Source organism: Pollicipes pollicipes, unplaced genomic scaffold, assembly GCF_011947565.3.
Source record: "Pollicipes pollicipes isolate AB1234 unplaced genomic scaffold, Ppol_2.1 Scaffold_7233;HRSCAF=8593_pilon_pilon_pilon, whole genome shotgun sequence".
In the NCBI taxonomy this organism is placed as follows: domain Eukaryota; kingdom Metazoa; phylum Arthropoda; class Thecostraca; order Pollicipedomorpha; family Pollicipedidae; genus Pollicipes; species Pollicipes pollicipes.
In genome coordinates this window covers 122710-148742 of record NW_023597035.1, presented here as the reverse complement: position 1 = coordinate 148742, position 26033 = coordinate 122710, and the positions used below count along the sequence as shown (strand labels likewise).

Genomic DNA, 26033 nt, shown 5'->3' with positions numbered 1-26033 from the left:
GAGCCCCAGCGACTCCATCCGCTTGCATGTATCAAATTTGGTTTGTTTCCAAAATACATCACAGTTGACAGCTGTGTGCCAAATGCAAGGCTTTCACGCATCGCTAACTTTTTTGGCCTCACCACTACACCACGAAAGCGGAGATTGGTGCAAACACCAGCAAAGCCTGGTAGATAATTTTACTCCACGTATTGCTTTCACCCGAAGAAACTTGACCACTAAATTGCATCACTCCCGAAATGCAGGAGTGAAACATTCGAGAAATATCTTCTAAATGAAATTTAAAAGATGAATATCACCATTTCAGCATTCAAGTTCACAGATTTCATGTCAACTCGGCTGATTACAAGATCTTGACAGCAGTCTTTGTATTTATCTAAGCACTTTTGTTTTTCTTGGTATCATATGAGTGAGATACAACTTAATCTCGCTTCCCTTCTGATTGCCTTTAAATGTACCATTTGTTGCTTAAAATGTTGACCAAATTCTCTGCAAAATGCTCCAGCTGCAAACTTGCACGTATTTTATACACAAATTGGATTAATTCGCCAGCCGCCCAAACATGTTTGATATGCACTCAGGAGTAAACAATTCACAGCGAATGAAGGACACAATCTGAAGCACGGAACTTATTTTTACCGCCATTCTTGCCTTGTTGAATCCCTAGAGCCGTTTTTTGGTTCATGGCGGTGCTCGATAATAACAAATCCAAACCCTTTCCAGTGTCTACATCACCAGGCTACGTCATGCTGCCATACATTGTTTTGGGACAGACCTGACGCAGCTAATACTTGAGCGTTTGATGGCGAAATTCTGCCTTTTTGGAACTGTGTATCATGCACATCAATTACTTGTTTCGCATTTTAATCTCTTAGGTTGGTGGGCATGATTTATATTTATATTTGGGGGTGAATGGGATGAGCCTGTCTGTCAGCAAACCATGGGAAAGGTAATAACTTTTTGTTTGAGGGAACACGAATAAGTGTGTCCTTACAAAGCCGGTAATACTCCTGTGGAGCGAGTAATTGCTCACCTTATCTGCTTTCAACACATGATTTGCAATTAGAGGTAGCCATTTTTTCTGTTTCAGTCCATCGACTTTTGTCATAAGACAAATTATGATGCCACAATACATGTAATTGACTTATTTGGTTCCATATTGTTGATTACTTGCCTCACATTTCTTGAAACACCCCCTCATGGCTACTTTAACCAGATTTTGTTCATGGTTGGCATGGTTTGCTGACCGGCCAATGACTGTACTGTATATATACAACATGTTTTTAACACAAGGATACCATCAGCTACATAACAATTATTATATGAGGTAAATATCAGCATGTAGCAAATAGTCAGACCATCTCATTCAAAATGTGAAGCTCACATATCAAACTTTGCCATTAAATATGAATAAACAAATCTAAATAGATTCCTTTGTTGCAGCTGAAAAACGAGCAGCAAAACTGGTATGGTCATCTAAAAGTTATATTGCTTTTGGAGAAGAGGAATTGCTTTGTGGAGCATACCAATTATTGCCTTTGGCAGAGGTTCAGCATGGCAATCAGAATAAATCGTTCAAAGTGATTTGAAGTGTTTTGACATGTGTGTTGTCCATTTCATCTGGTGTCAACAAACTGACACAAATGCACTGAATGAAAGTGGAAGTTGAAACTAGCCAAAAATGAGCTTTATCATGTTTTTATTACCAGTGCTGCTGCCGACAGATAGGTGAGGTAAGTTGAAATGATGTTCAACATACGGGTTACTCTAAGTTAGGTTAAGATGGTTAATTGCATGGCTTGTGCAACAGGAATTGTGCAAGAATCAGTGACTCCCAAATGCTGATGTGATACAAACAGGTTAGACAGGATGACATGAGGCAAGGCCTCTTTACGTTAGGCATAGTTCGGCTACTTTCATGGAAATAAGCATTGGAATTTTGTAAGAAACAGTGACATAATGTTTATTTTCCTTAACCCCATCCTGACAGAAGGCAGAGGTAAGTCTATTGTGCTTGACTTGCTGATGGGCTGATGTGTAGGAGTCCAAGGTTTTTTAGTGCTTTATGCTTGTTGCATTTTCTGCTGTTGTTTTGTTGTTGAATTCCTTTGTTTTGTTTTGTGTTAAAAAATGTTGTGGATGGGAAGTGCAGAACGCAGCATACAATTGTTGGCGTTACATAGTGTTTTATGCTAATTACACTGCTATGAAATCACTATGCTTTAATATATTCTGTTTCACTTGAATGGCCTAAGATGTTAAAAAACAAACGAGTTTTAACAGGGTTATGATATTACGCCAATGCCAACTTGAAATGCATATCTTTCTTTGCTGAAGTATCTCTCACTAGCTCATAATATCTTTTATTTGTGAATTGAATTTTTCACTCTAGTACGGTCTTTTCACGATGAAATTTTTCACTCCCACCCTAGTTCAAAAGTGATTCTAGCTCGCTGTAGACAGGTACGAGACATACAGAGCCGGTGCCAATGTATCAGAATTCAGAATTTTAGGTGCAATATGATTTCTTCCATGGACTATTTCGGGATATCCGTTTGGGTATCTTTTAATAATTACGGTAGACTGACGCAGCGCTTCCAGGCTTGCTTCGCAAGGCGACGGGGCGTACATGGGCGTTGTGTTGGCATGATGCCGGGATGCGTTCCCTGGGATTCCCTGGCCGGAGTTCGGGGGGGGGGGGGGAATGAATGAGTAACTGACGGCTGCCGGACGCCGGTAGCATGCGTAATGGCCTGATTCACCGCCGCCGCGTCACCGTCGCCGCCGTCTTGGGGATCTTTTAGTAATTACGGTAGATTGACGAAATGCTTCCAGGCTTGCTTCGCAAGGCGACGGGGCGTATATTGGCGTTGTGTTTGTATGATCTCGGGGATGCAAACACAACGAGTCAAGGAACCCTCTGATGTTCATCAAATGAATGATTGAATGGTGACTGTCGTACTGTAGCAACATACGGCGCATGCGTGTTCCGTTGTCTTTTCTTAAAATACTTGAGCGGGCAATCAACCGGCGGCAATTTCGGCGACGCGAAATGTGGAGTTCCGACCGCTTAAGTACGGTCGATGCACGGACGGCGGGACAGTGTACATAATGACCAGCAGATGGTTGGTAAATACAGCCAATGAATCGTTGCACGCGGTTATATACATTTCGCCACGACTCCGGCTACAGCTTCGAGAGTGTATTTGGCTCCGCTTTTTTCCAAAATGCTGACATTCCCGGCTTGCCCAACGAATCCTGTCGCAATCGTGCATCGCATAAACTCGGAATAGTTCACATAAATGGACGACGGTACGTCGGTCGACGCTTGGAATTTAGATTCGCGCCTACACACATTCTGCCTGCCGAGATACAGTGCAAAACGTCAAAACCCGTTAAAGCGGCCAAAAACATCTTGGCTGGTTCTGTGTACGTGGGTACACGTGATACGCGCAGCCGCACAACTGCCAACAGGCGATGCCCTTCTTAATCGTCACTCATCAATCATCAAGCACCAATCAAATCATCTACCCAAGCGCGTTAACTTTGTGTTGCTCCGACCCCAAGTTGTCGAGATGAGACTAAAGCTTTGAGCGGCTGCTCGGCGGCTTCGTTGAGGGCCACATTTTCGGGCCATCCGTGCACAACTTCTGGGCCTAAAGCGGTCCTTCCACCACATACCACGCGCGAACCCCGGACCGCAGCGGCTCGCGATCTACCGGTGGAAAACCGCCTGGTGCACATGCGCGTTGTGTCCATATTTCACCATTCAACAACCCACCGTCAGGCTCGTGAACGGCGTTACGCAAAACGCGACGAACGGACAGACGAACAGACAGACAGACGGACAGATGTGTCCTAAGCAAATGGTATCAACATTTTGCACTGATTCTGATCTCCTTGAGGACTTTGTCAAAAACCTTCCAGTCTCTCTGGCGCCTTTTGCTGAGGCGTTTTTAATTTTAAGTCAGTGTACAGTGGAGCTCGCTCGGCAGCAATCTGCCCAGCCACCGGTCTGGGATCGGCGGCACAACACGACTACAGACAACGGACAAGGGGCGACACAACAACATCTCTGGTTCACCCACAGGTCACCAAAGCACGCCAGCTGGCGGAGCCCCAGCCACAGCCACAACATTGCTCCGGCGCCGTCCACACACAGAGTCGCGTGATAGTGAATCGTTCCTTTAGCTGATTATGGGCGCAGATCCCATGGTGTCGCTCTAGCGGTCCACGGCGAGATGCAACAAAAGCTTGCCAGGGGCGTGTTTTTGACAACTATGAAGGACGAAGTGTGCGTGCGTGCGTGCGTGCGTGCGTGCGTGCGTGCGTGCGTGCGTGCGTGCGTGCGTGCGTGCGTGCGTGCGTGCGTGCGTGCGTGCGTGCGTGCGTGCGTGCGTGCGTGCGTGTGTGTGTGTGTGTGTGTGTGTGTGTGTGTGTTGAAGCTCCAATCAAAACACGGAATGAATGCTTGAGTAAGCCAACGTGTCAACACGAAGGGTGACAAAGATTTCCGATTTACCGAACATGGTCGGTGACAGACACGAGCACCTACGCAAGCCAACTGCTGACAAAACTGCGAAAATAAAAACAAATTACAACAGACTAGACTACATTTTAAGGGACCATCCCTGTCAGACGAAACTCGAGCGTAGTATTGATCTGTAGTCGCTAACACTTCCAGCGTAAGGTGGTGTACAGCACATGTCAAAGCGTTGACTGTTCGCTGTATGGGCAGATAGAGCAAGCGTAGTAGCTTAAATAAAAATAGTTTTAGATGGCAAAACTACACTTCACACCACGGTTGCTGGATCTACAGATTATGTGAGCCTGGCAACCAGTGACGTACTCGCGGGTGACTGTAGTTTCCATTGGATACGGGGTTTATCGGCTAGACTGCTTGGCTAATGCCGCTTATCTCAACAATACGGTCTCCTATTAAAAACAATGTAATAAACCAAAGAAGTTAGTGTGTGCTGTAAGGCATTGATTGACTTTTGCTATAAATATACAACGAAGGTAACCGGAGTAATTTAGTACATATTTCTGTTTTGTACCAAACATTTCAGAAAAGCCAAGTTTGATACCTCCTCAAAATCCATTGTTGTTGTGGTTACCATTGTTACGCGCATGGGTTTCCACGATCTTATCGCACAGCATAGGTTTGTGAAATAAAGTTTAAAGCGCAAGTGTGCCATTTCTAGCTGATGCACATCGCTAAAGAATTCCCCTGCAGGATCGTACTGCAGCCTGCACTGCGAAACAAGGATACGGCGGACGCCGCCTCATTACTATTTATAAATGAAATTAAGACAAGACGCGCGGTACGACATGGTTTCACCATTGCCGACATAAAGTGCCTGTTAAGATGTTAAGAGCCACGTTTCGTTCCAAGCATTTTATCGCATACGGGTTCTGAACGCAGCTTGAAGTTTCAACTACTCTATCTCGCAAAGGACGCTGCATGCAAACCCATCATGAACAACGCAAAATGGAACGCTTCCGGTGGCGGTGTTAGCACCTCCCTTAATAAGAGGATCGATGAGGTGGAGAATACTGTCGAGGCGCCCTCTCTCTCCTTAAAGGTGTTTCGAGGATACCTTTCCGACATGTTGTGCAATCGTGTCCAAGTTTCTGCGTCGCCCGCGCCATTCATTACGCGTATTTGGACACAAAGATGTGTCCGTGCCATCTGGCTTCCGAAAAATGACCTCCTTAGGCCATCTTCAGCCGGCGCGACCGGCGGGTGGCAACCGACAAAGCCGCCGTTCGCGGCGGCGGGGACGTCACCTGTTACAGCAACAGAGCCCTACGTTATACATATATGCTCAGAACACACAAAACTAGATTCCATACGCTCAGAATGAAACGGTTGAAACGTTTGTGTGGCTTTCCTGGCGGAGTGGGTTGCGTCGGCTCCCCCCCCCCCCCCCCTCTTATCAGATTGTCTTATGAAAAACATCAAGTCAGGGCGAGGGTTGAACTCTGATTTGGCGTTCAGACGCATGAATGGCGTGCTCTGCTCATTCGTGAAGACGCCGACAATATTGACAAGCGCTAATTTTAAACGCGAATCATAATGCCAAATAACTGTGCTCCAATGTCAAAGGATGAACGAGACGTTGGCGGAATCTTGGCCCTAGCCAATTCTTTAGCCCCAAAACTACACCTGCCAAGCTAGCAGCATATTTGTATCGAACCGCCGATCGATATTACGGGCTGTCGCAATTCAGCTAAAAAATGGCAGACTGATAAAAGGTAAGTCCATGCATCTCAAACTACGAAAAGCCAAGTTGGACGACAAAACGTTGCGAGATATATGCCCAAACTCAATGTTTTAAGAAGTTTGGGCACTGGTCTATGAGTACACATTTCGAGCTCTATCAAAATTGTTCGCTCTGACTGATCTTGAACTTCAACCTCATATTCTTCAAGCAGTTGTGAATGGCCACCTTTTCAAAACATTTTCAGGTTTTGACACGCGTAGGCTTAACGTTATAAGCCTATCAATTTTTAGCCGGATCGTGACAGCCCTGAATATCGATGTACAACTTGATATAAAACTGTTGCTAGTTTGACAGGCGTCCCAAAAACTTGACTTAGGGTGAGTCAATCATGCCAGAGCGCCTACGTTCTTGGCGCGCTGCCAGGCCATGCCTCTAGTGGGGCAAATCCAAGTACAATGCTACCGAACGGTTATTAGGAATACTCATGCTATCATCGAAAACTCACCACAGATTTCGACGTTTGCATGGTTGTCTGTAGGTATAGATGAGCTCAAGCTACCACATGCGGCTAAAATGTATTGTAAAAAACGACGTTTGATCACCATCTGAAAAAACGGACTTTTTCAGAATGTGCTGCAGTGAATTCTAGAATTTGGTTAAGTGGGGCTCGAAAAGCATACGCGCCCGGGTGGCCGGTTAGATACACTTCGTTCCGGTGGGGGTGTCAATTTGACCCCCTGAGATCTCAGAAACTCAGGGAGCTAGAAACACCAAATTCACAGGGCGTGTTGACCTGTACGTGAACTCACTAAGGTCAGAGTTTGATACTCCTTGGTCATGACCTTCTGGTCAAGTAAGGTCAAATTAGGTCAAATTCCAGGTTGTCTCCAAAGGGCCCATGGAACATAGATGGCTGCTCTAAGCAAAAGGTCACATTCTCATCTGAGGTCGGTGACCTCGTTTGACCTTTTGAAGGTCATGGTGACCAGGACCACTTTGAGTTTTGCGTTTGGATAAACGATACAGATTACGCTGGATAGTATGTTCCCAAAAACAAAATGTTGACATGGGTGATTCCAAGTCGGCGACATATTCTGATCTTTAAGAAGTCTATGGCAGGTGTATGATGCGGTTTCTGTTATCAATAAATCCGAAATGAACACCAGAAACTACCCCACACAGCAAGCCGTAGGGTAAAAAATAAATAAATAAAGCCTAGGGCAGATGTGTTGATTTTGACCTTGGTCTGACCTTTATAACTGACCTTAGGTCAATTTTACTAGTTAATTCAGTTGTTGGGCTTCCTAATTAAGTACCTCAGATATATGTGGCTTCGTCCAACACTCCGTTGTTGGATAGGATTGAACGATTCCCTAGAAATTGTCTTCGCTGAAACCATGGCCTGACTTTGACCTGCCATAGGTCAGCGACCTTACGAGGTACATCAAAATTTTTAGGCCAAACGATCCGCCACTTAATTGTCTACAGTATGCAAAATTTCGCGGGGCTACGTCAGGCGCACCGTTTGGAAACCACTCTAGAAAAGCTTCGGGGGGGGGGGGTTCAATTTGACCCCCTCCCGCCCGAGCGCGTATTACTGTGTATCCATATAACCAGCAGTGGCAGTTTCGGGCCGGCCGAACTAGCTACTCACTATTCCGCAGGTTGGATGGAGGGGGGGGGGGGCTTATCAGGTTCCACGTCCCGACGCCCTTCCTGGAGCTGGTGAGCGCATACCTTGGACGCGTGGTTCTGATGCGTAGAAGGCAGGTGACGCCTTCCCGACTTTATCGTGCTACTATATTTGGTCTGGACTCAAAGGCTCCGGCGCATCTCTGTGTGCCTCGATGCGGACAGCATGACGCCTTGCGCGTCCACTGCTACGACCCTTTTGGTATTATTGCCGCTTCCTACGCCTGCACTATTTGGTAAATAAAGTATTCTCTCGTGTCGTGTTGCATATCTGTGTCGTGTTTATATTTACCATGTGCTTTACATCCGGAACATCACAACATATGCACTGAATTAGTAGGTTGCTCGGGGTTGCTATCTTTCTGCATATGTCCTGCATCTCATACATGGGCGGAATTATCGTTTTTCAGGGACAAATAATTCTTCCACCAACCTGCCCACATAATGTCGATGGCGAGTTCGAAACGTCGCATATCGATGTCACGTGTTCAATATTCAGCCAATTTCGGAGGGTTAAAAGCGTCGATCATGCTCAAACGACCGTCAAATTTTCAGTCTAGCGTCAAACTTAGCAGATTGACACATGTAGGTGACCAAGACAGTGACCGAACATCATATGGCGTTTAAACAAGAATGGCAGGCAATTGACCCGAGAATATGCCTTGGTGACCGAAAAAGGAAAGGTATTTGCATGCAAGATGTTAAGATACTTCGAACTCAGTTAGCTTGCATTCCAACACGCAGAACGCCTCGAGAAGCAAAATGTAAGCATCTAGGACAACTGGATGAGCATCATCAGCCCAAAAATAGCACTAGCGCCATCTATAAACCAGGTGCTTATACCAGTGGCGCCACCTAGGTTAGCGTTGCAACGCCTGTGCAAAATGGCTCGCAATATAAAGCTAAGGGATTGAGCTTTAAAAGCACACCTGACCTACAAGAGAACACATGTTTTGCCTCATGTTAAAGGTGTTTCAGCCGTCTGCACCCCCTCAATGTGCCGAAAGGCTGCCTCTAAAAAAGACCCTTTCCTACAGGCTTACAACGTTGTGGCTTGTCCAGGCGCCCCGCGGTGACGTCACGGCGGGGTTTTCAGATAAACTTTAAGGGGTTCCGCTACAAGGTACATTATATCAGCGCTGACATTACAGATCAGCGGTGACTCAGGGCACTTCAGATGCTCCTCGGATCAGCGTTTTGCACACATTGTTTTGGCCAAGTCACCTGACGTACCAAACAACATGAAATGTCAAATAACTAGGTTTTCTCTAGTCCTAAAAGTTTGGCTGTTCACAGCCTCTTAGGACGAGCGAGATCAGCTTGCTAAGCTGCGTTTGAAAGCGTTGTTTCATTTGAGACAGATGGGTTCGGGTGCTCGCCACGGTAATGAATTGGGTTCAGTGCATGTTAAGTAGAAGGATGCAGGCTGCTCTTAGTCCTTGCTGGCAAGCATTCAGCGCTTGATGGCCAGCAAGTGATACTTGAGCGCAAATCAACTTCTGAAACAATAATGTTTCATGGTTATGCCGCATTGCATTTTATCTGTCTTTTTTGTGGTATATCGCGTCAAGAGTTATATTGCAACGGTTTCTGACAGATCTGGCCTCAGGTGACAGCTAAAACGGTTCCGAATTTCGTCGGTGACAGAAGGGCACTTTTTCACCCTCGTCAAAACACGTGCAGTCAATGGCTCGACCACGTGTCGTCCTTGCTATATGTGTAGGAATGGAGCACATTTGGGCAGGGCGGGGGGCGGAAGGACTTCTTCGCTTATTAAGACGGTGAGCAGTTATGTGAGCTCCCCGATCCTCCTGTGTTTTAACTGACTTTTTAGCTCTCTAAAACAAGAATGATTATAAATTAAATTAATCACCCACATGCCGCAGCAAGTACTAAACGAAATTGCTACGTGTTTAAAAGAAACATTTTCAGTGAATGCAAGAGAAGTCATGGTAACATGTTGTGCCATCATATGTGAGTATCTAACCAATGTTTACTTTGTAACGTCGTTTGAGCAGGTTTACGTTGCATTGGCTCTGGTTGCCAACTTAGAATTCATGAGGGTGGGTTCGTAAAGGTCCATATGAGCGTACGCATTTTTAATAAACTGTTTCAGAGAAAAGGTCCGCACTGCCGTCATACATATACATATAGACCCATCAGGCCAGTTAGTTTAGGGAATGGGACGGGGGAGTGGATATCTCCAAAAGACAGTTTCCAAAAAACAAAATTTGTGCTGGGGCGTCAGGGTGGCATATTTCGCAATAGGTACCGTGACATGCGTCCTACATGTTTTACATGCCCCTAACCGGTGGTATCGATCTTCTAATGCTTGCTCTTATTATTAATGACTACAAAGGAGTTGTCAATCAAAAGGGACAATACCCAGAGGCAACAATACTCGGTTTGGTGCACATAATTATCAAGTACCTGTCTGCCAGCCTGCCCCGGCCCCGGCCCCGGCCCCGGCCCCGGTCCTAACCCGTCTTACATGTTTTACATGCCCCTGACCAGTGATATCGATCTTCTAATGTTTGTTTTTATTATTAATGACTACATAGGAGTTGTCAATCAAAAGGGACAATACCCAGATGCAATAATACTCGGTTTGGTGCACATAATTATCCAGTACCAGTCTGCCAGCCTGCCCCGGCCCCGGTCCTAACCCCGGCCCCGGCCCCGGCCCCGGCCCCGGCCCCGGCCCCGGCCCCGGCCCCGGCTCCGGCCCCGGCCCCGGCCCCGGCCCCGGCCCCGGCCCCGGCCCCGGCCCCGGCCCCGGCCCCGGCCCCGGCCCCGGTCCTTACCCCGGCCCCGGCCCCGGCCCCGGTCCCAACCCCGGCCCCGGTCCTAACCGCGGCCTCGGCCCCGGCCCTGGTCCTAACCCCGGCCCCGGCCCCGGCCCCGGTCCCAACCCTGGCCCCGGTCCTAACCGCGGGCTCGGCCCCGGCCCCGGCCCTAACCCCGGCCCCGGCCCCGGCCCTGGTCCTAACCCCAGCCTCGGCCCCTGTCCCACGGCCGCCCGGGATGACGCCTCTCACCTTGGTGGCGCACTGCAGCGCCAGCTGACGCGCCGCGTTGCTCAGGTCCTCCTGCGCCTTGAAGTCCAGGTTAAGCCGCAGCATGGTGGTGTGCGACATGATGGTGGTGGCGACGGGCCCCGTGGCCTCCGTGGCCGTGAACAGCGTGTACCAGTTGTGCATGATGGTGATGAGCGCGTCGACGCCCACCTCGGTGGCGCAGGTCACTAGCCAGCGCACCATCTCACGGCGCCTCCAGTTCATCGAGGTCAGGGTCATGCGCATCACCTGGCGGCGGCGGCGGCAAGTTAGCGGGGCGTTGGGCGGCCGGCTCACGGCGGCTCTCTGCGCAGCCTCCGTCCCAGCGGGGGTCACAACACGGCACATTCCACTATCCCCGCCCCGTCCCGTCCCGCCCCGCCCCGCCCCGCCCCGCCCCCCCCCCCCCCCTGCAGTACTGCAGTACTCTGCAGTACTGCAGAAGAGGTCAGGTGTTCTGGGCAACAGCGCGGTGCCCGCCGCCTCACGAGGGCTCTGGGGCGGGCGGGCAGGCCCTCAGCACAACAGGGCCAGTCGGACTGCCCACCTGCAGACCGAGTTCCAGCGCCGCCGACAGCAGCATGGCCGGCCGCGGGCCGTCCACAGAGGTGGCGAAGCGGAAGGCGTCCTGCGCCAGCTTGAACAGGTGTGTGGAGCCGTGGATGTTGAGTTGCGCCGCCTCCAGCACCAGCCGCAGCCGGTACATGTCGTCTGCGGGGGGTGTCAGGCGTCACGCCTCAGGTGTCAGGAAGTGACCGGTATCAAAACGATTCAATTGCACCACCCGCCCCGACACACAAACATCGCCCAACGCATTCGGTACATAGGTGGCGCTCATGGCGTGCAGCAGTCAGAGGCAGGGGGCAAGAGACTTCCGTTGATGAGAAACACCCACAGTCTTCCGCATGCCAGCAGCACGCGGAGTCCACGGTATCCGTGGGCGGTAGGCACTCTAAAATTCCGTCTTGGTGGTGACATAGGTACCACATACGTCACCTGGTTTTAAAGGTTCCTTGCTGTGCTAAAGAGCCCTTGGCAAGCCGACTCCAACTCATTACGTGTAAAAGGTTGATGCGCTCACTTGTCCGGGTGCCGGTCATGAACAATCTGAATTCTTTTCGAGATACGAGCATTGGCGCAACCGGCACGGACATTTCGCATCTTACATCCAATCTCACAGCGGTCGACTATGACAATGCGCCGGACCGTAGAGCCGCCCAGTGGGGTCTTCCGCGCAGCCGAGCCGCAGTCTCAACGAGCCGCCGTGACGACGTTGCACGGCACAATTGTGTCAGGCTATCATACTTCCCGGGCTTTTCTGAGTATGTACGCTTTTCTATATGATTCCTACGTGGGTAGTAGGATTACAGGTGCGCAGTCGTGGGAGGCACGGCGGCTAAGTCCGGCAGACACGCTGGGCAGTGGATCAACGCTGGACTACGTAAACACCTCCAACGCAGCTACATTCAGCTTTGCCATTCACTCATGAAGAGAGAAGTGTCGGCAGTCGGCAGTTAGGTAACTAGGCGTCTGCAAGGTATACCAGACATAAATAAATACACAAAGTCATTCACTCATACCTTCAGAGCAAAGACACCGTGAAGCCCACATGTGTGAAAAGACGTATGAATGAGAGCCTTCCAGCGACTAACCATAGAACAAGTGCGAGCAGGCATGCCTCCCGCCACCACGGAAGCATGACCGTGTTGGAGCAGGGGGCTGCGGCAATATAAAGCGCCAGGCGATGACGCGCAGAGACGATCCGAGACCTGAATGCGGAGCCGCGAAAACTGCGGGGGCCGGGGGGGGGGGGGGGGAGTCAAGACCAAAGCTCTGAAAATTGACATTGACTCTGGAAACTGCCGTGGGCGTTGACTGAAAAATATAATCAAAAGTGACCGGGATCATCACACCGGGTGACCCGACACAAAACAAGAACAGCGTGACACAGTGATTTCTGCGCACTGGACGCGGCGAATCGTGGCTGCAGCGTTTTTGGTACGTGGCTGGCAGCGGAAACCGTTCCCCTCCCCGACCCCTCTCTAGAAGACACACATCTACCAGACGCGGGCTCCGTTAGAGCTCCGCCGACCAAGCTCCGCTAGAGCTCCGCTGGCCAAGCTCTGCTAGAGCTCCGCTGGCCAAGCTCCGCTAGAGCTCCGCTGACCACGCTCCGCTGGGCTCCGCTGGCCAAGCTCTGCTAGAGTTCCGCTGGCCATGCTCCGCTAGAGCTCCGCTGGCCATGCTCCGCTAGAGCTCCGCTGGCCATGCTCCGTTAGAGCTCCGCTGACCATGCTCCGCTAGAGCTCCGCTGACCATGCTCCGCTAGAGTTCCGCTGGCCATGCTCCGCTAGAGCTCCGCTGGCCATGCTCCGCTAGAGTTCCGCTGGCCATGCTCCGCTAGAGCTCCGCTGACCATGCTCCGTTAGAGCTTCGCTGGTCATGCCCCGTTGCAGCTCCGCTGGCCAAGCTCCGCTAGAGCTCCGCTGACCGTGCTCCGCCAGAGCTCCGCTGGCCATGCTCATTCAGAGCTCCGCTGACCAAGTTCCGCTAGAGCCCCGCTGGCCAAGCTCGGCTAAAGCTCCGCCGATCATGCTCCGTTGGAGCTCCGCTGGCCATGCTCCTTTAGAGCTCCGCTGGCCAGGCCCCGCTTGAGCTCCGCTGATCATACTCCGTTGGAGCTCCGCTGGTCATGTTCCGTTAGAGCTCCGCTGATCATACTCCGTTAGAGCCACGCCCGGGCCGAGCCTGGTTTCGGCCGCCAGCCTCACCTTTGACAGCCGACAGCATGGTGGAGGCCAGCGCGCACTGCTGGCTCTCGATGCTGCCAAGCGTGAACCAGCGCGGGTAGCGGCGCAGCACCAGGTTGGAAACGGTGGCGTCGTCGGGGTCCTCGATCTCCTCCAGTATCGGCAGGCTGCCGGCAGGCACCAGACGCGGGTCAGCACGGCGCCAGCACGGCGCTGGGCACGTGCAGACCACAGCCAGACGGCGGGCGCGCCAGGTGCGAGCAAGAGCACGTGAAGTTCGCCCGCACAAGAACGCCATATGACGTCTCTGTTGTTAAGAGTGAAGTGTGACGTCAACATGGTGCTCCAAAATGAAGTCATGAACGCCTGAGAGTCATGCGAAGTAACCGCAGGCTGAAACGGTAGGCTGGCTAACGGACGGAGGGCAGTCGTGCCCATGCAGACGCAACTTAAAAACTCACCGCAGTTTATCATTCGTTGACCAAGGGCGTGAAAAGGCGAAATGTCACGCAGACGTAAGCAGGCGGAAAACAACAAGCGAGCATAATGCGTATTGCACGGCAACAGATGTCTGCGCGGGCGTACAAGTGACAGTGCACGTTTGTCATCAGCGTGTGGACAGCATTAAGCAAACAGGAGGCAATGCAATCGTTCGGGATCGGACAATGAGCAGAAAAAACTTGGGCGCATGTCAACGCAATTGACAGCAGCCGGCGGCGCACGGCGCCATGTGTCACTTCGCGAGTCGATAAGCGGCGAGTGTAGTTCGGTGGCTGGCCGCCGGGCGGCACCACTGACCGCATGGCGCGCAGGCCGACCCGCTGCGCGAGGTCGACGTCGTGCGGCAGCAGCGTGGTGAACAGGTACTTGGCGAACGTGTGTAGCGGCACCGACTCCGGGTGTATGCCCTGACCGAGGCCTGAAGTGGGCCCGCCCTCTAGCAGCAGCAGCGTCTGGCACCGCAGCACCTGAAGCGCCGATATGGGTCAGGCCACAAAGCGCAGGTCACGACACTGGGCAGGTCACCGAGCGCAGGCCAGGATACGGGCCAAGCCACCGATCGCAGGTCAGGACACGGGTCAGGCCACCAAGAGCTGCCCAGGACAGGGGGCAGGTCACTGAGCGCTGGTCAGGACACGGAACAGGCCACCGAGCGTAGGTCAGGAAACGGGCTGGGCAAACCGAGCGCTGGTCATGACACGGGGCAGGCCACGGAGCGCTGGTCATGACACGGGGCAGGTCACTGGGCGCAAGTCAGGACACGGGGCAGGCCACGGAGCGCAGGTCATGACGCGGGGCAGGCCACGGAGCGCTGGTCAGAACACGGCACAGGCCACCGAACGCTGGTCAGGACGGAATCGTCGCCAGATCACAGCTGTTCAGACCACCAGATACAGCTCAGCAGTTCCCGGATGGAACGTTGCGTCGCGTTTCTTCGCGCCATGCCTCCTGGCACGCCAAGCCTACCGTCATATGTGTACAGCCTCTTCATGCGCTTCTCGTCGGTAAAGTATATATATATATATATATATATATATATATATATATATATATATATATATATATATATATATATATATATATATATATATATATATATATATATATATATATATATACGCACGCCAATCTACACCCACGCAACCTTCGCAGGTCAATGTCGCAAATCAAAACGTAAAATTCGCTGTACTTCACATACGCAATTCCGCAGTTCACATTTCGCTGAGCGTCATTTCTTTGTATCCTATATCGCCGCATGCGCAATCACTCGTTGACACAATTCCTGGTCTAATTTATTCGTGTTCGCATTGTCTATATAACCCTCCGTTCGGCTAGAGCGCTACGCCCGGCCAACGATGGGCTCAGACACAGGTTTTGAATTTCCAAACCAGGACAGCAGAATGAAATAGCTTCTTCGCGTCCATTGTCCATTCATTGTAATCAACGGACGCGTATAGAGGGACAGCTTCAGCGAAGACAGGTCCGCCTGCGCACTCTCGTTAGTGACAGCGCCACTTCGGACCCCTCCCACCTGACCACGCCGAGCACAGGCCCGCCGATGGTCCACGTACCGCCACAAGCAGGCCGTCGGCCTCGATCTCGGTCAGCTTGGCGATGAGCCGATCCTCCTGCTTGCAGGCCTTCTCCTGGGCGTACAGGCCGACGGGCATGATGCGCTGCTGTCCGAGCGACAGCAGCGCCACCTCGGCCGCCAGCGTCAGCAGAGTCTCGGCGCGGTCGCGCGAGCCCGGCACCGGCACGTGGTGATAGCGTGGTGGCGTCACGTTGCTGCCGTCGTCGCTGGAGCCGGCCGGCTCTGCGGACGGCGAGCGGCCAGGGCGTCAGGCGAGAGCGCCGGGTGAGAACGGCCAGTGAGAACGCCAGTCCGGGCGTCGGCACTGCGGTACCGGGCCCCCGGATGCCAAAGGGGAGAGGCTAGCACGGGGCAGGCAGACGGCGGTGGTCCCTCAGCTGGACACGGCTACGCGCAAGGAAGCCGTTTATCATTGTTGCGGCACATATAGTGTTGGGAGAAAAACATGCTACCCGCGACACTCTACAGACCGCAGTTTAGGCACCGAAATATCGTGTCAGTAACGTTATCAAACCTTCCTCAAGCACCGCCTCACCATGTCTTACTAAGCAAAATGGTGTGACACATACACTGCAAAGGTAAAAATAGCGAGTTCAGCATAACGCAGGATGCTGATAACGTTCATATAACGCAGGTAGGCTCAAATGACCTGCTCCTCCACACAACTGAAAGGGGTACACGCCACGACCACAGCACTGTATGGTCACCCTAGACCCCATCCCACACAGCAGACGACGCACCGTGCACCCGCCCACCTGCCCCTACCGCACAGCGTAATCAGCCGCCGCAACGCGGGAGGCACGCACCTGAGAAGTAGCAGCACTTGCCGAGCGCGTCCGGCAGCACGGACGCTTCTGCCAGCGTGTCGAACAGGGCGCCGACCGGGTCCAGCGGGTGTCCGATCCAGCCCTCCTGGCACGCGTGCGTCGGACTCTGCGAGACGCCCGAGTAGCTGCAGCGCGCCAGCACGCGGCTCTTCTCCTCCTCCCAGCGGCGCTGCGCCTGCAGCTGAGGCATGCGCCGGGCGCCCGTCAGACGGAGCTGCCCTCGCGCGGCCGCTGCACACACACTACAGCTTTGGGAAACGGCCGTTGTGCCCACCAGAGCGTTTGGAAAAACGGCGATAACGCATGTGACGTTTTTAGGCAACGTCAGCTGTGCATACTTCACGAAACGTCTGCTTCATGCATCGGGCCATCGCGAATACATACTACAGCTGTGACCACAAAATATGGTTACAAGCACCAGAGTGGCTATCATTGGAACATCCCTATGCTATACGTGGTTAACGCTCATCAATTTACTCCAAATCATGCCACCAGACTTTAAGCGTGGCAGGATACAGGTCAAATTGGCTGAGGTTTCGGCTCAGTAGGCGGCTACAGTCCCTAATTATCTACTCAGCGCCGCGTAAATTAAGGTGATTGGCCCATCCATGCCAATGAGGCAGGTCAAAACCTAGGTTTGTGCAAGTTTTGGGACAATCTTGGTCATAATAACAAGTTTGAAGCGTTCCCTCCCTTCCCGTGATTCGAAGGCACAATGTCCCTGTTATCAGGTGTAACTTGTCACCCAAGTGAACGGTGGAATGACGACAAAAAGCGGTCAAGGGTCACGGCGACCTTGCCTCTCCGGCGGCGGGGTTTGTGTGTGCGGCGTCAGGACCAGCCTCTAGCGCGCTCACCTGGGAGAGTTTCAGGGTGCGTACGATCGAGGTGGCCAGCCGGAGTGCTTCCCTCGTGTAGCCGTGAGAGCGCAGGGCATTGACCCTAGCGCAGGCCGTGGGCAGGTGCTCTGGAACAGACCGGTGCAGGCGTTTCACAAGTGCTCAAGGCGTCTCGCTCGCGCCCGAGGCGTCTAACTCGCGCCCAAGGCGTCTCACTCGCGCCCAAGGCGTCTCACTCGCGCTCAAGGCGTCTCACCCGCACTCGAGGCGTCTTACTCGCGCTCGAGGCGTCGCCGATAGCTATGTTTTGCTGTTTCTCCACGCATGTAACTGTTAAGATCATTGGCATTGCCCAGAGACGTCACGTGCCCACATGACGTCACGGCCATCCCGACGAGACCAATGACCAGACAAGCCGCTGCAGAGGCGGTAAGCGATCGCCACGCGGTTGATGGGCAGTTCAGAACGGGTAGTAAAGTGACAGGTGAAATCGACATCCCGTCAGGACACGGACGGGACGCTCTTGGTTCCACTGACAAGCCAAGAGGAGGAGAGGGGGGGGGGGGGGGTGAAGAAATCTTGCCGGTGAATGGCTTTGTATTCGACATCAAGTGAGGGAAACTTTCGTTAGGCAACGATGTTCTGATACGCACAGAGAAAGACACCCCACATGAACACTGAATGATATTGATTTAAAATCTACTAGCCAGGCTTAAAAATATGTGACTGGTCAAAAAATACCCCTTTACCAGGAGCAACAAGGTAGCCATAATTCCGAAAGAGAAAGCTTGATCAAAATTCATCCGATTACCAGTCATACTGTCGCCTCTTCACTTTCAAAGGCCTGTTATGAAAAACCACCGTCGCACGCTCGCGTCCAGAGGGCCCACGCTGATCGCAACAGCTCGCAGAATAGTTGTGAGGCAAACGACGAAACTGATGCCTAGAATAAGAATATCAAGTGCATGAGAAGATCATGCGGCAGGTGACTTTTTAATCCACAACCGATTCATCAGCAGTTTGCTACTCTAAGTGGTAGTTAACTCATCGCATGCCGCTTTAGGTCCTGATCACCTCCAACAAAACAGTACCTGTCCCTGCCACACTTGGTCCGCGTTACTTAATAAACATCGACGTACACGATATTTTGATCAAAAACCAACGTGCCCCAGCTCGCCACAGCGGCTGTCCCTAAAGCGTGACCCACCTCGCCAACGCGGCTGCCCTTACAGTGTGACCCAGCGGCTGTCCCTACAGCGTCACCCCACCGCGCCACAGCGGCTGTCCCTTCAGCGTGACCCACCTCGCCATAACGGCTGTCCCTACAGCGTGACCCACCGCGACACAGCGGCTGCTCCTACATCGTGACCCACCTCGCACAGCGGCTTGTCCCTGGGCGTCGTAGTTGGCGGAGTGGCACTGGCGCGGTGGCGGTGGCGCGTCGTGCGCCAAGATCTGCCGCAGATGCTCGTTGTCCAGGTCAGGTAGGTGCCGTCGATGTCTCTGCGGGACCAAGGACGTGCTGATGCCACGTGCTGAGACCGCGCCACCACGGCAAAACACCGGCACACGGGCGCAAAGATGCCACCTTCGGAACGTTATGCCGTGGTCTAACTGGTTTCCGCACCATACATGATACCGCACTACCGCACGCCCATGTCAGAGGTCTGTTGCGGAGACAAAAATGACAAAAAGAAAATGTGAAAAACGGATTATGCGAGAGATACGGGTTGCAGTTGGATGACCGCAGTAAAAGGCCACAGGTGGCCGTTACGCGACACCGGCCACATAACTGCGGCCTTATTACAACACGTCGTCACGCTGGTCCGCACCATCTCTGAAAGCAACGCCGATGACTAAGGGGGCAATGTTCGTAAGTCGGGCCGTAAGTCGGCGATGACGAGGGCTCAGCCTAGCGGCATTTGAGCTCGCGTGTGGGCGGATCCATGACTGCCGCGCCCCGTTAATCAGGGCTCTAGTTGCAGCTGAGCACGCCGCCGCCGCTGAGCCGGCGCGAGCCACGAACCCACACTCCCAAACAGCCTGGTGCCTCTCGCTCTCGCTCACTCTGGCTCTCTGGCTCTCTGGCTCTCTGGCTCTCTGGCTCTCTCTCTCTCTCTCTCTCTCTCTCTCTCTCTCTCTCTCTCTCTCTCTCTCTCTCTCTCTCTCTTCTCCTCTCTCTCTCTCTCTCTCTCTCTCTCTCTCTCTCTCTCTCTCTCTCTCTCTCTCTCTCGCTCTCTCTCTCGCTCTCGCTCTCTCGCTCCGAGGCTTCACAGCGGGCCGAGCCCGTCGGGACCGGCGCAGCACCGGCCTCACCTGTGGAACACGGTGCGCGGCGTCGGGCTGGACTGAGCGGGCACTGGGGCCGAGGCTGGCGGTGGCGGGCCCTCCGACATGTTCACGTCGTCGTCCGAGCTGTCCTCGCTGGAGCTGAGTCGGTCTCGGGAATGCTGCCACTGGCAGGGGTGATAGCGCCAGTGAACGGGGGCGGCACACACAGCAGCGGACCACCGCTGTACGGTCCGGTGGGGGTCACGCACTGCCTGACGGCGCAGTAGGCACCACACCTGGCTAGCCGATTCGCGGCATGACCGAGTAGTGCCAACGGCCGCGCTGTTCCATCATATTCACACACTTCATTGCCTATATTTCCTGGGGGATCTGCTTATTTTGGAAGTATGTTCCCGAACTGCACTACGGCTTTCTACGAGGGGCGGAGTACGGTGCAGTTACGCCTCAGCCCCCCCTCCCCCCTCTCCCCAACCGTAGGTACTGACCGGAACGGCGTCGCTGCGGTCGCCGCCCGCTGCTCGCTGGGGGGCGCGGTAGTCGGGGTCCTCCAGTGGACAGAACTCCACCTGGGCCCAGCGCGACAGCAGCTCCCGCCACCGCACCTTGTCCAGCTTGGTGCTGGTCGGACTAAGCGTGACGCAGACCCACAGGGCGCCTGGACAGCAGGGAGTCCTGGTCAACGCTGCCGCACGCAGCTTGGAAATGAAGGCATGTTAAATACGTGGCAAGTTAGTTACAAATTAATTCAGATTAATAATTTTATAACGTGATAATCCTCATTAGTAAATAATGCAAAAGGTCTGAGTACAAGAATGTTGCGAACCATTTTCGGTGCTTACTGCCAGGCCATCAAAGACAATAACGCCACAGTTCAGCGCATGTTCGCCTGGGGCGTCAGCAGTCTACCAGCTAACTTCTCTGCTGCAGCGCGCAGGCTGTCAGCCGACGCACCGAGCTGATCCCAGAGCTGCCGGCAGCGGTCCTGCATCGGGTTGCCCTGCGACTTCCACAGGATGAGGCGCGGGTCGGCCAGGAACTGCTCCGTGATCAGCATCAGCATCCGCGAGCCGTTCGAGTCGCGCGCGCGCAGCATCTCGCGCACCTGGTGGCCGACAGGCGAACGACGGTCACGTGACGCCGCGCGCCGCGGCACTCGCGACCCTGGCGCCGTCCGGCGCGGGGCTGTGCTCGCCGGGTACCGGGCGCGTGGAGTGGCGCGGGTCGCTCCTGCGCGGCCCGGCGCGCGGCCGCAGGGTCACCGAGCGCCACGGACGCCTTTCTCCCTCCCCCTCCCCACGATGAGGAAAAGACGCGCGTCTGCCGATCCAGGCTGTCAAGGCAACCCGAGTCCACGATCGCTAAAAAAATCCGCTGTGGAAGAATAGGGGGAAATTTTTAGGCATAATCTACTGGAAGGACCCAAAAATGACGTCAAACGTCCTGCCCAAGGTGCCTCATAGTGCGAAACAAAACCAAGCACAGCACATCTCAAAATCAGGCATGTTCATTTAGCTATCGCTTTGCAAAATGTTCATAGCGCAGCGTAACGGCCGCATTACCTTGGCGAACATGGAGTTGAGTTGTTTGTTGGAGCTGCAATAGCCACCCTGCGAGAGGTACGACTTGACCTGCTCCCGCACCTGCTCCTCGTCCAGGTGCCAGCTGTTCTCGGCATCGGCGCTGGCACCGGCCGTGGGGTCGGGCGCGCCTGCAGGGACAGAGAGCATCGCTGAGCACCCAGGCAGGACCGGTCTCCAGTCAGGAAACCACCCGCCACATGAGCAAACCGCTGACGCTTTAGGCCTGGTCAGTTGCCCGAGTCTCTCTCACACACACACGCACACACACACACACACGGTGGTGAAGACCTCACACCTAGCCGGTTCGGTCGCTAGAGAACCCAGACCCACGCAGCTTGTCTCACTTCGGGTATTTTGTTCCTTCATTCCCACGCACCATGCTGGTGTGCTGCGCTGTGCACAGGCTGAGTCAAATCACTGTGGCGAGCGAACATCCTATTGCAGTCGCCGCGAGAGCTGCCATGCTTTGGTGGGCTTACTTAGTAACGTGCGTGCGGTGTCGCGAAATGCCGGGAACATTTCGGCATGTAGACTGGCACCCGACCAAACATTGCACGTCCCGACAGCCAACACCGCCGTTTGCAGACATCGTGCCCTGACTTAACTGCACGGGCCGACAGGCGGGATCGAGCGGTGGCCTGCACTCGAAACTAAATGCAGAAACGCGCGGCACTGCGCGCCACCCCAGACGGGACGCCACACCAGCGGGCAACCACCCCAGCCAGGCAGCCACCCTCACTGGCCAGCCATCCCGCTGGCCAGCCGTCCCCGCTGGCCAGCCATCCCCGTTGGGCCAGCCGTCCCTGTCGGGCAGCCATCCCCGCTGGGCAGCCACCATCACCGGGCAGCCCCCTCACCAGGCAGCCCCCTCACCAGGCAGCCCCCCTCGCCGACCAGCCGTCCCCGCTGGGCAGCCAACCCCGTCGGCCAGCCACCCCTGCCAGGCAGGCCACCCCCAGCAGGCCAGGCATCCCAGCCGGTCAGCCACCCTTGTCGGGCAGCCATCCCCGCTGGGCAGCCACACCAACCCAGCGGCAAGTGCCGGCCGCGGCTCCCTTCCGCCCGTCTATGCTCGCAGATCACCGGTCTGTCGGCGTCAGATGCATGACGTCATCACACAGCTCGGCCGGAAAGTGACGTCAGGGGTGGACCAGACCACCACCTCTGGACGCACACAGTGATATCTGGGTGAGATGCGTGACGCCATCGCGCCAGGCGAGCGGGGAGTGACGTCAGTGACGGGTCGGGCTGCTGCCTCTGAACGCCAGCTGGGCAGAAGGCTTGGACCAGACTGCTGTCTACGACGCTGGCTGGGCAGATGGCATTACATCTGGCTCTCAGACCCGCCCCGTGGGCCTGCGTGCGTTCTGCACTTATCCACGCACGCAGGCACGCACTCACGCACGCACGCACGCGCACTACGGGTAGCCTCGTGCACGCCTGGAAACGGTTAAAAAGTACGAGGGAGGGAGAGGGTACCCAGCTGTCAAAATGATCGTCCACTGATAGCTTGTGGGGTAGAACCATGGGCGCACGTCGAGACCGCTAGCCTCCGAAAAGTTGGAATTATTTTTTCTATTTGCCAACGCTTGGTAGCATTTGTGCACGTCCATGTTCTTTTCCATGCATCCAAACCTCTTAACTCAACCATTGCGTTACTATGGTAACGCGATATTTCGGGCCAGGCAGTCCCGAAGGAAGCATTCTTCTTCAGTGATAGATTCCCGATGAGTCACGACAAAAAAAAAAAAATGGCAGAGTAGCGTAGCAATACGACCACAGCCTTCTCGGCGACCGTGCCTTCACTATCCACTCATTTCCAACGTGCCCGCGTTCCCAGTCGGCGCGAGAGGGCCGAGCGGCGAGTCCTGGCGAGTTGGCCGGGTGCGCGACCCCGGCGGCCGATGATCCGCCGTTCCGCGCACCTCGGACCCGCTCACCGCGCGTCCCCGCTCGCCCGACGTGACGCAGCGGCCGCCGCCGGGCGGCGACGCCGTCAAATTCCGCGCCAGGGGAGCGGCCACCGGGCGGAGCCGAGCAAACAGCACCCTTTCAAGACCCGCCGCCAGCTGCCGGCCAAGTCTAATCCACCCGCGCCGACGAGCGCTGGCTTTCCAACGGCGAAAATTTACACTGGGGTACGGCGACAATGGCGTATTATCCGACCACGGCGCCTAGGCGAAAGGCGGTCGGAACCTGAACAAACTCCTTTCAGGGGCGCGCAGCCACCTTTCAGAGGCGAACAGGAGGCGCCCATAGCGACGTGAGGCGTTCCACATCACCTGGATTAACCAGCGATGGGGGAACACGAACTGTCTGGGCACGGCGAGGTAGGAACCAGCCGGTGAGCAGTGCTCCTGCCCGGCCAGGGGCACCGCCCGGGCGGGAGCACCACGGAATGTCGAAACCGTGCCAGGTGTGGTGTTCACATCACTCGGAAACAGGTCGGGAAAAGGTCAAACGTCACACGAACGCGTGCTCGGGGCTGTAAATCTTACGGCCGTCGTATACTTTTAGGACACACTCGTGCCGCCGAGCCTCGCACATCTGTGAATGCGCCGATGATGCGTCAGGCCAGGCAGGTTAAGTGCGCCCCTCGGCCGCGGCGCCGCGATAAGGCCGAGCGTCCCGCAGTGTCCGCCCAGCGCGTTCAAACCGGCGGTCTGGGCTCCGTCTCCCTGAGTTCATTTGGACACACATCAGGAGCCTGTGGAGCCTGACCCACACCCACGCGCAGGCGCAAGGCCGTCTCTTGTCGCCCCGTGCCTCCGCCCTCGGCTGGTGCCAGCCCACCTCACCAGCGCGGAGACAGGATCGCAATGGCGAGGCCGGCCCAAGCTCCGTCCACTCAGCTGGCCTGGGGCTGGTCTAAACCCAGACTGCACCCGGCTGGTCCCGCAGACTGGTCACCGCCCAGCTAGCAGCCGGCTGGTCCCGCAGACCGGTCACCGCCCAGCTAGCAGCCGGCTGGCCCGCAGACCGGTCACCGCCCAGCTAGCAGCCGGCTGGTCCCGCAGACCGGTCACCGCCCAGCTAGCAGCCGGCTAAACTCGAAACGGTAGATTTCGGCCGCTCTTGTGCCCGATAGATCTCGCGGCGGACAACTTCCCGGCGATTCGTCTCGGAGGGACTAACTTGCATGAGATGATCTCGGAACTCTTATATCAGTCGACCTTCCAGTCGGTTGACTGCTGCATGGCCAGTCTCAGCCCATCCCCAATCAGGCTAATTTCCGAAAGATGTATATTGACCTACCTTTTATTCCGCTGATTTCGAAGCGACCGATCCCTTCCCACCCTGCATCCGGTTAAATTCGGAGCGATCGATCTCTACCCGCCCTGCATCCGGTTGATCTTGGAATGATCGATCTCTACCCACCCTGTATCCGGTTGATCTCGGAGTGACCGATCTCTGTCCACCGCGTATCCGGTTGTTCTCGGAGTGATCGATCTCTTCCCACCCTGTATCTGGTTATTCTCGGAGTGACCGATCCCTTCCCACCCTGCATCCGCTGATCTCAGAGTGCTCGGTTTCTACCCACCCTGTATCCGGTTGATCTCGGAGCGCTGTCGCAGGATCTCGTCGGCCAGCCGCTGCGCCGTCGGCAGCACCTCCGTGTGGTGCTCAGCGATCAGGTACTGCACGAACTTCTGCAGCTGCTGCCGGTCCATTTGGAACAGGGTCTCTGCAACAGGACCGTGTCCGCCGTCAGGGCCGCGGGCACCCCGCCGGCCGAGCCCGAAACGCGAGACTGCACATGTGCCATGCACACCGAATGAAAAGTGAATCATGGTCGGCTTCGGCCTGCGAATGAGCTTTGTTACGAGCCCCCATGGGCTCGGTCCGCGGTCGTGACGCGGCGCTGAGCTGCGAAGTGTGTGCTCGCTCGACGAATAAATGATGATGACGAAACGGTAAAGTTATCCTTGAAGCCATGGTGCGTTAATGACTACTCGGGAGTTCGCGCAGGGTTAATGCTCTGCGTGATAGGGGTGTACGACTGACCCAGCAGATGCGTATGCGGGGCTCCACCAGCCCCACGGGTTCGATGAACACACAGGCAAACAGTGCTTTCGCACCGTCAGCCACCTGCGGCGAACTGCGAATGACTGCGTGTCTGTGCCTTTCCAGAGTCTGACATGGACATAACCAACAGTGCAATGCTCAGCACCTATCTCACCCATCCGCTTACTCTACATCGGCACGCTTGGGCCCAGGCGGTGGTGTGGAGGCTGCGCTGACTTCGCGTCCCACCGAGAGGCCCCCACTGGCGGCAGGCCCCCTAAAACGCCGTCCCGTCCCCCTCCCCATCGACCGAGACGAAGCGGATAAACCAATAACGGCGGCCGGGTTCAGTGACTGGCGGCGGCGGGCCGGCCGGGGCCCGAGACCGGTCGGGGGCTGGCACAGAGCCGGCGACGCTGGCGACGCCGGCCTCCGGTCCGGTGGCGGCCGCGGCCGAGGCCGGCGCCGGCTGTGACTCTGATTCACCCCGGACCGTAATGAGCCCGGGGCCGCCGGGAGCACGCCGGCCGGGGCGGAGTATCGATCGGCCGTGCGTGTGGCGTGCAGGCCGGGCCGGGCCGGGCCGGGCCGGGCCGGTCGTGCTGGGCCAGCCTCCAGGGGACACCCAACGCGAGATACGGCCGCGCCGAAGGACTCCCTCGCGCTCCTT

At 54.9% G+C, this 26033-nt stretch overlaps 1 protein-coding gene across 1 annotated transcript in view; it reads right to left on the bottom strand.

The window, feature by feature from the left end:
- Positions 1–26033, bottom strand: part of LOC119110811 (zinc finger SWIM domain-containing protein 4) — a 71340-nt gene that overhangs the window by 4145 nt on the left and 41162 nt on the right. The window contains exons 4-16 of the mRNA XM_037234683.1: positions 24900–25043; positions 21338–21486; positions 20730–20880; positions 20264–20433; positions 19803–19942; positions 18860–18987; positions 17505–17647; positions 16627–16828; positions 15798–16042; positions 14524–14693; positions 13747–13892; positions 11523–11686; positions 10958–11224 (exon numbers count right to left, since the gene is read on the bottom strand). Coding sequence (XP_037090578.1) covers positions 10958–11224; positions 11523–11686; positions 13747–13892; positions 14524–14693; positions 15798–16042; positions 16627–16828; positions 17505–17647; positions 18860–18987; positions 19803–19942; positions 20264–20433; positions 20730–20880; positions 21338–21486; positions 24900–25043 — 2219 coding nt within the window. The remainder of the gene's footprint in view (positions 1–10957; positions 11225–11522; positions 11687–13746; positions 13893–14523; positions 14694–15797; positions 16043–16626; positions 16829–17504; positions 17648–18859; positions 18988–19802; positions 19943–20263; positions 20434–20729; positions 20881–21337; positions 21487–24899; positions 25044–26033) is intronic.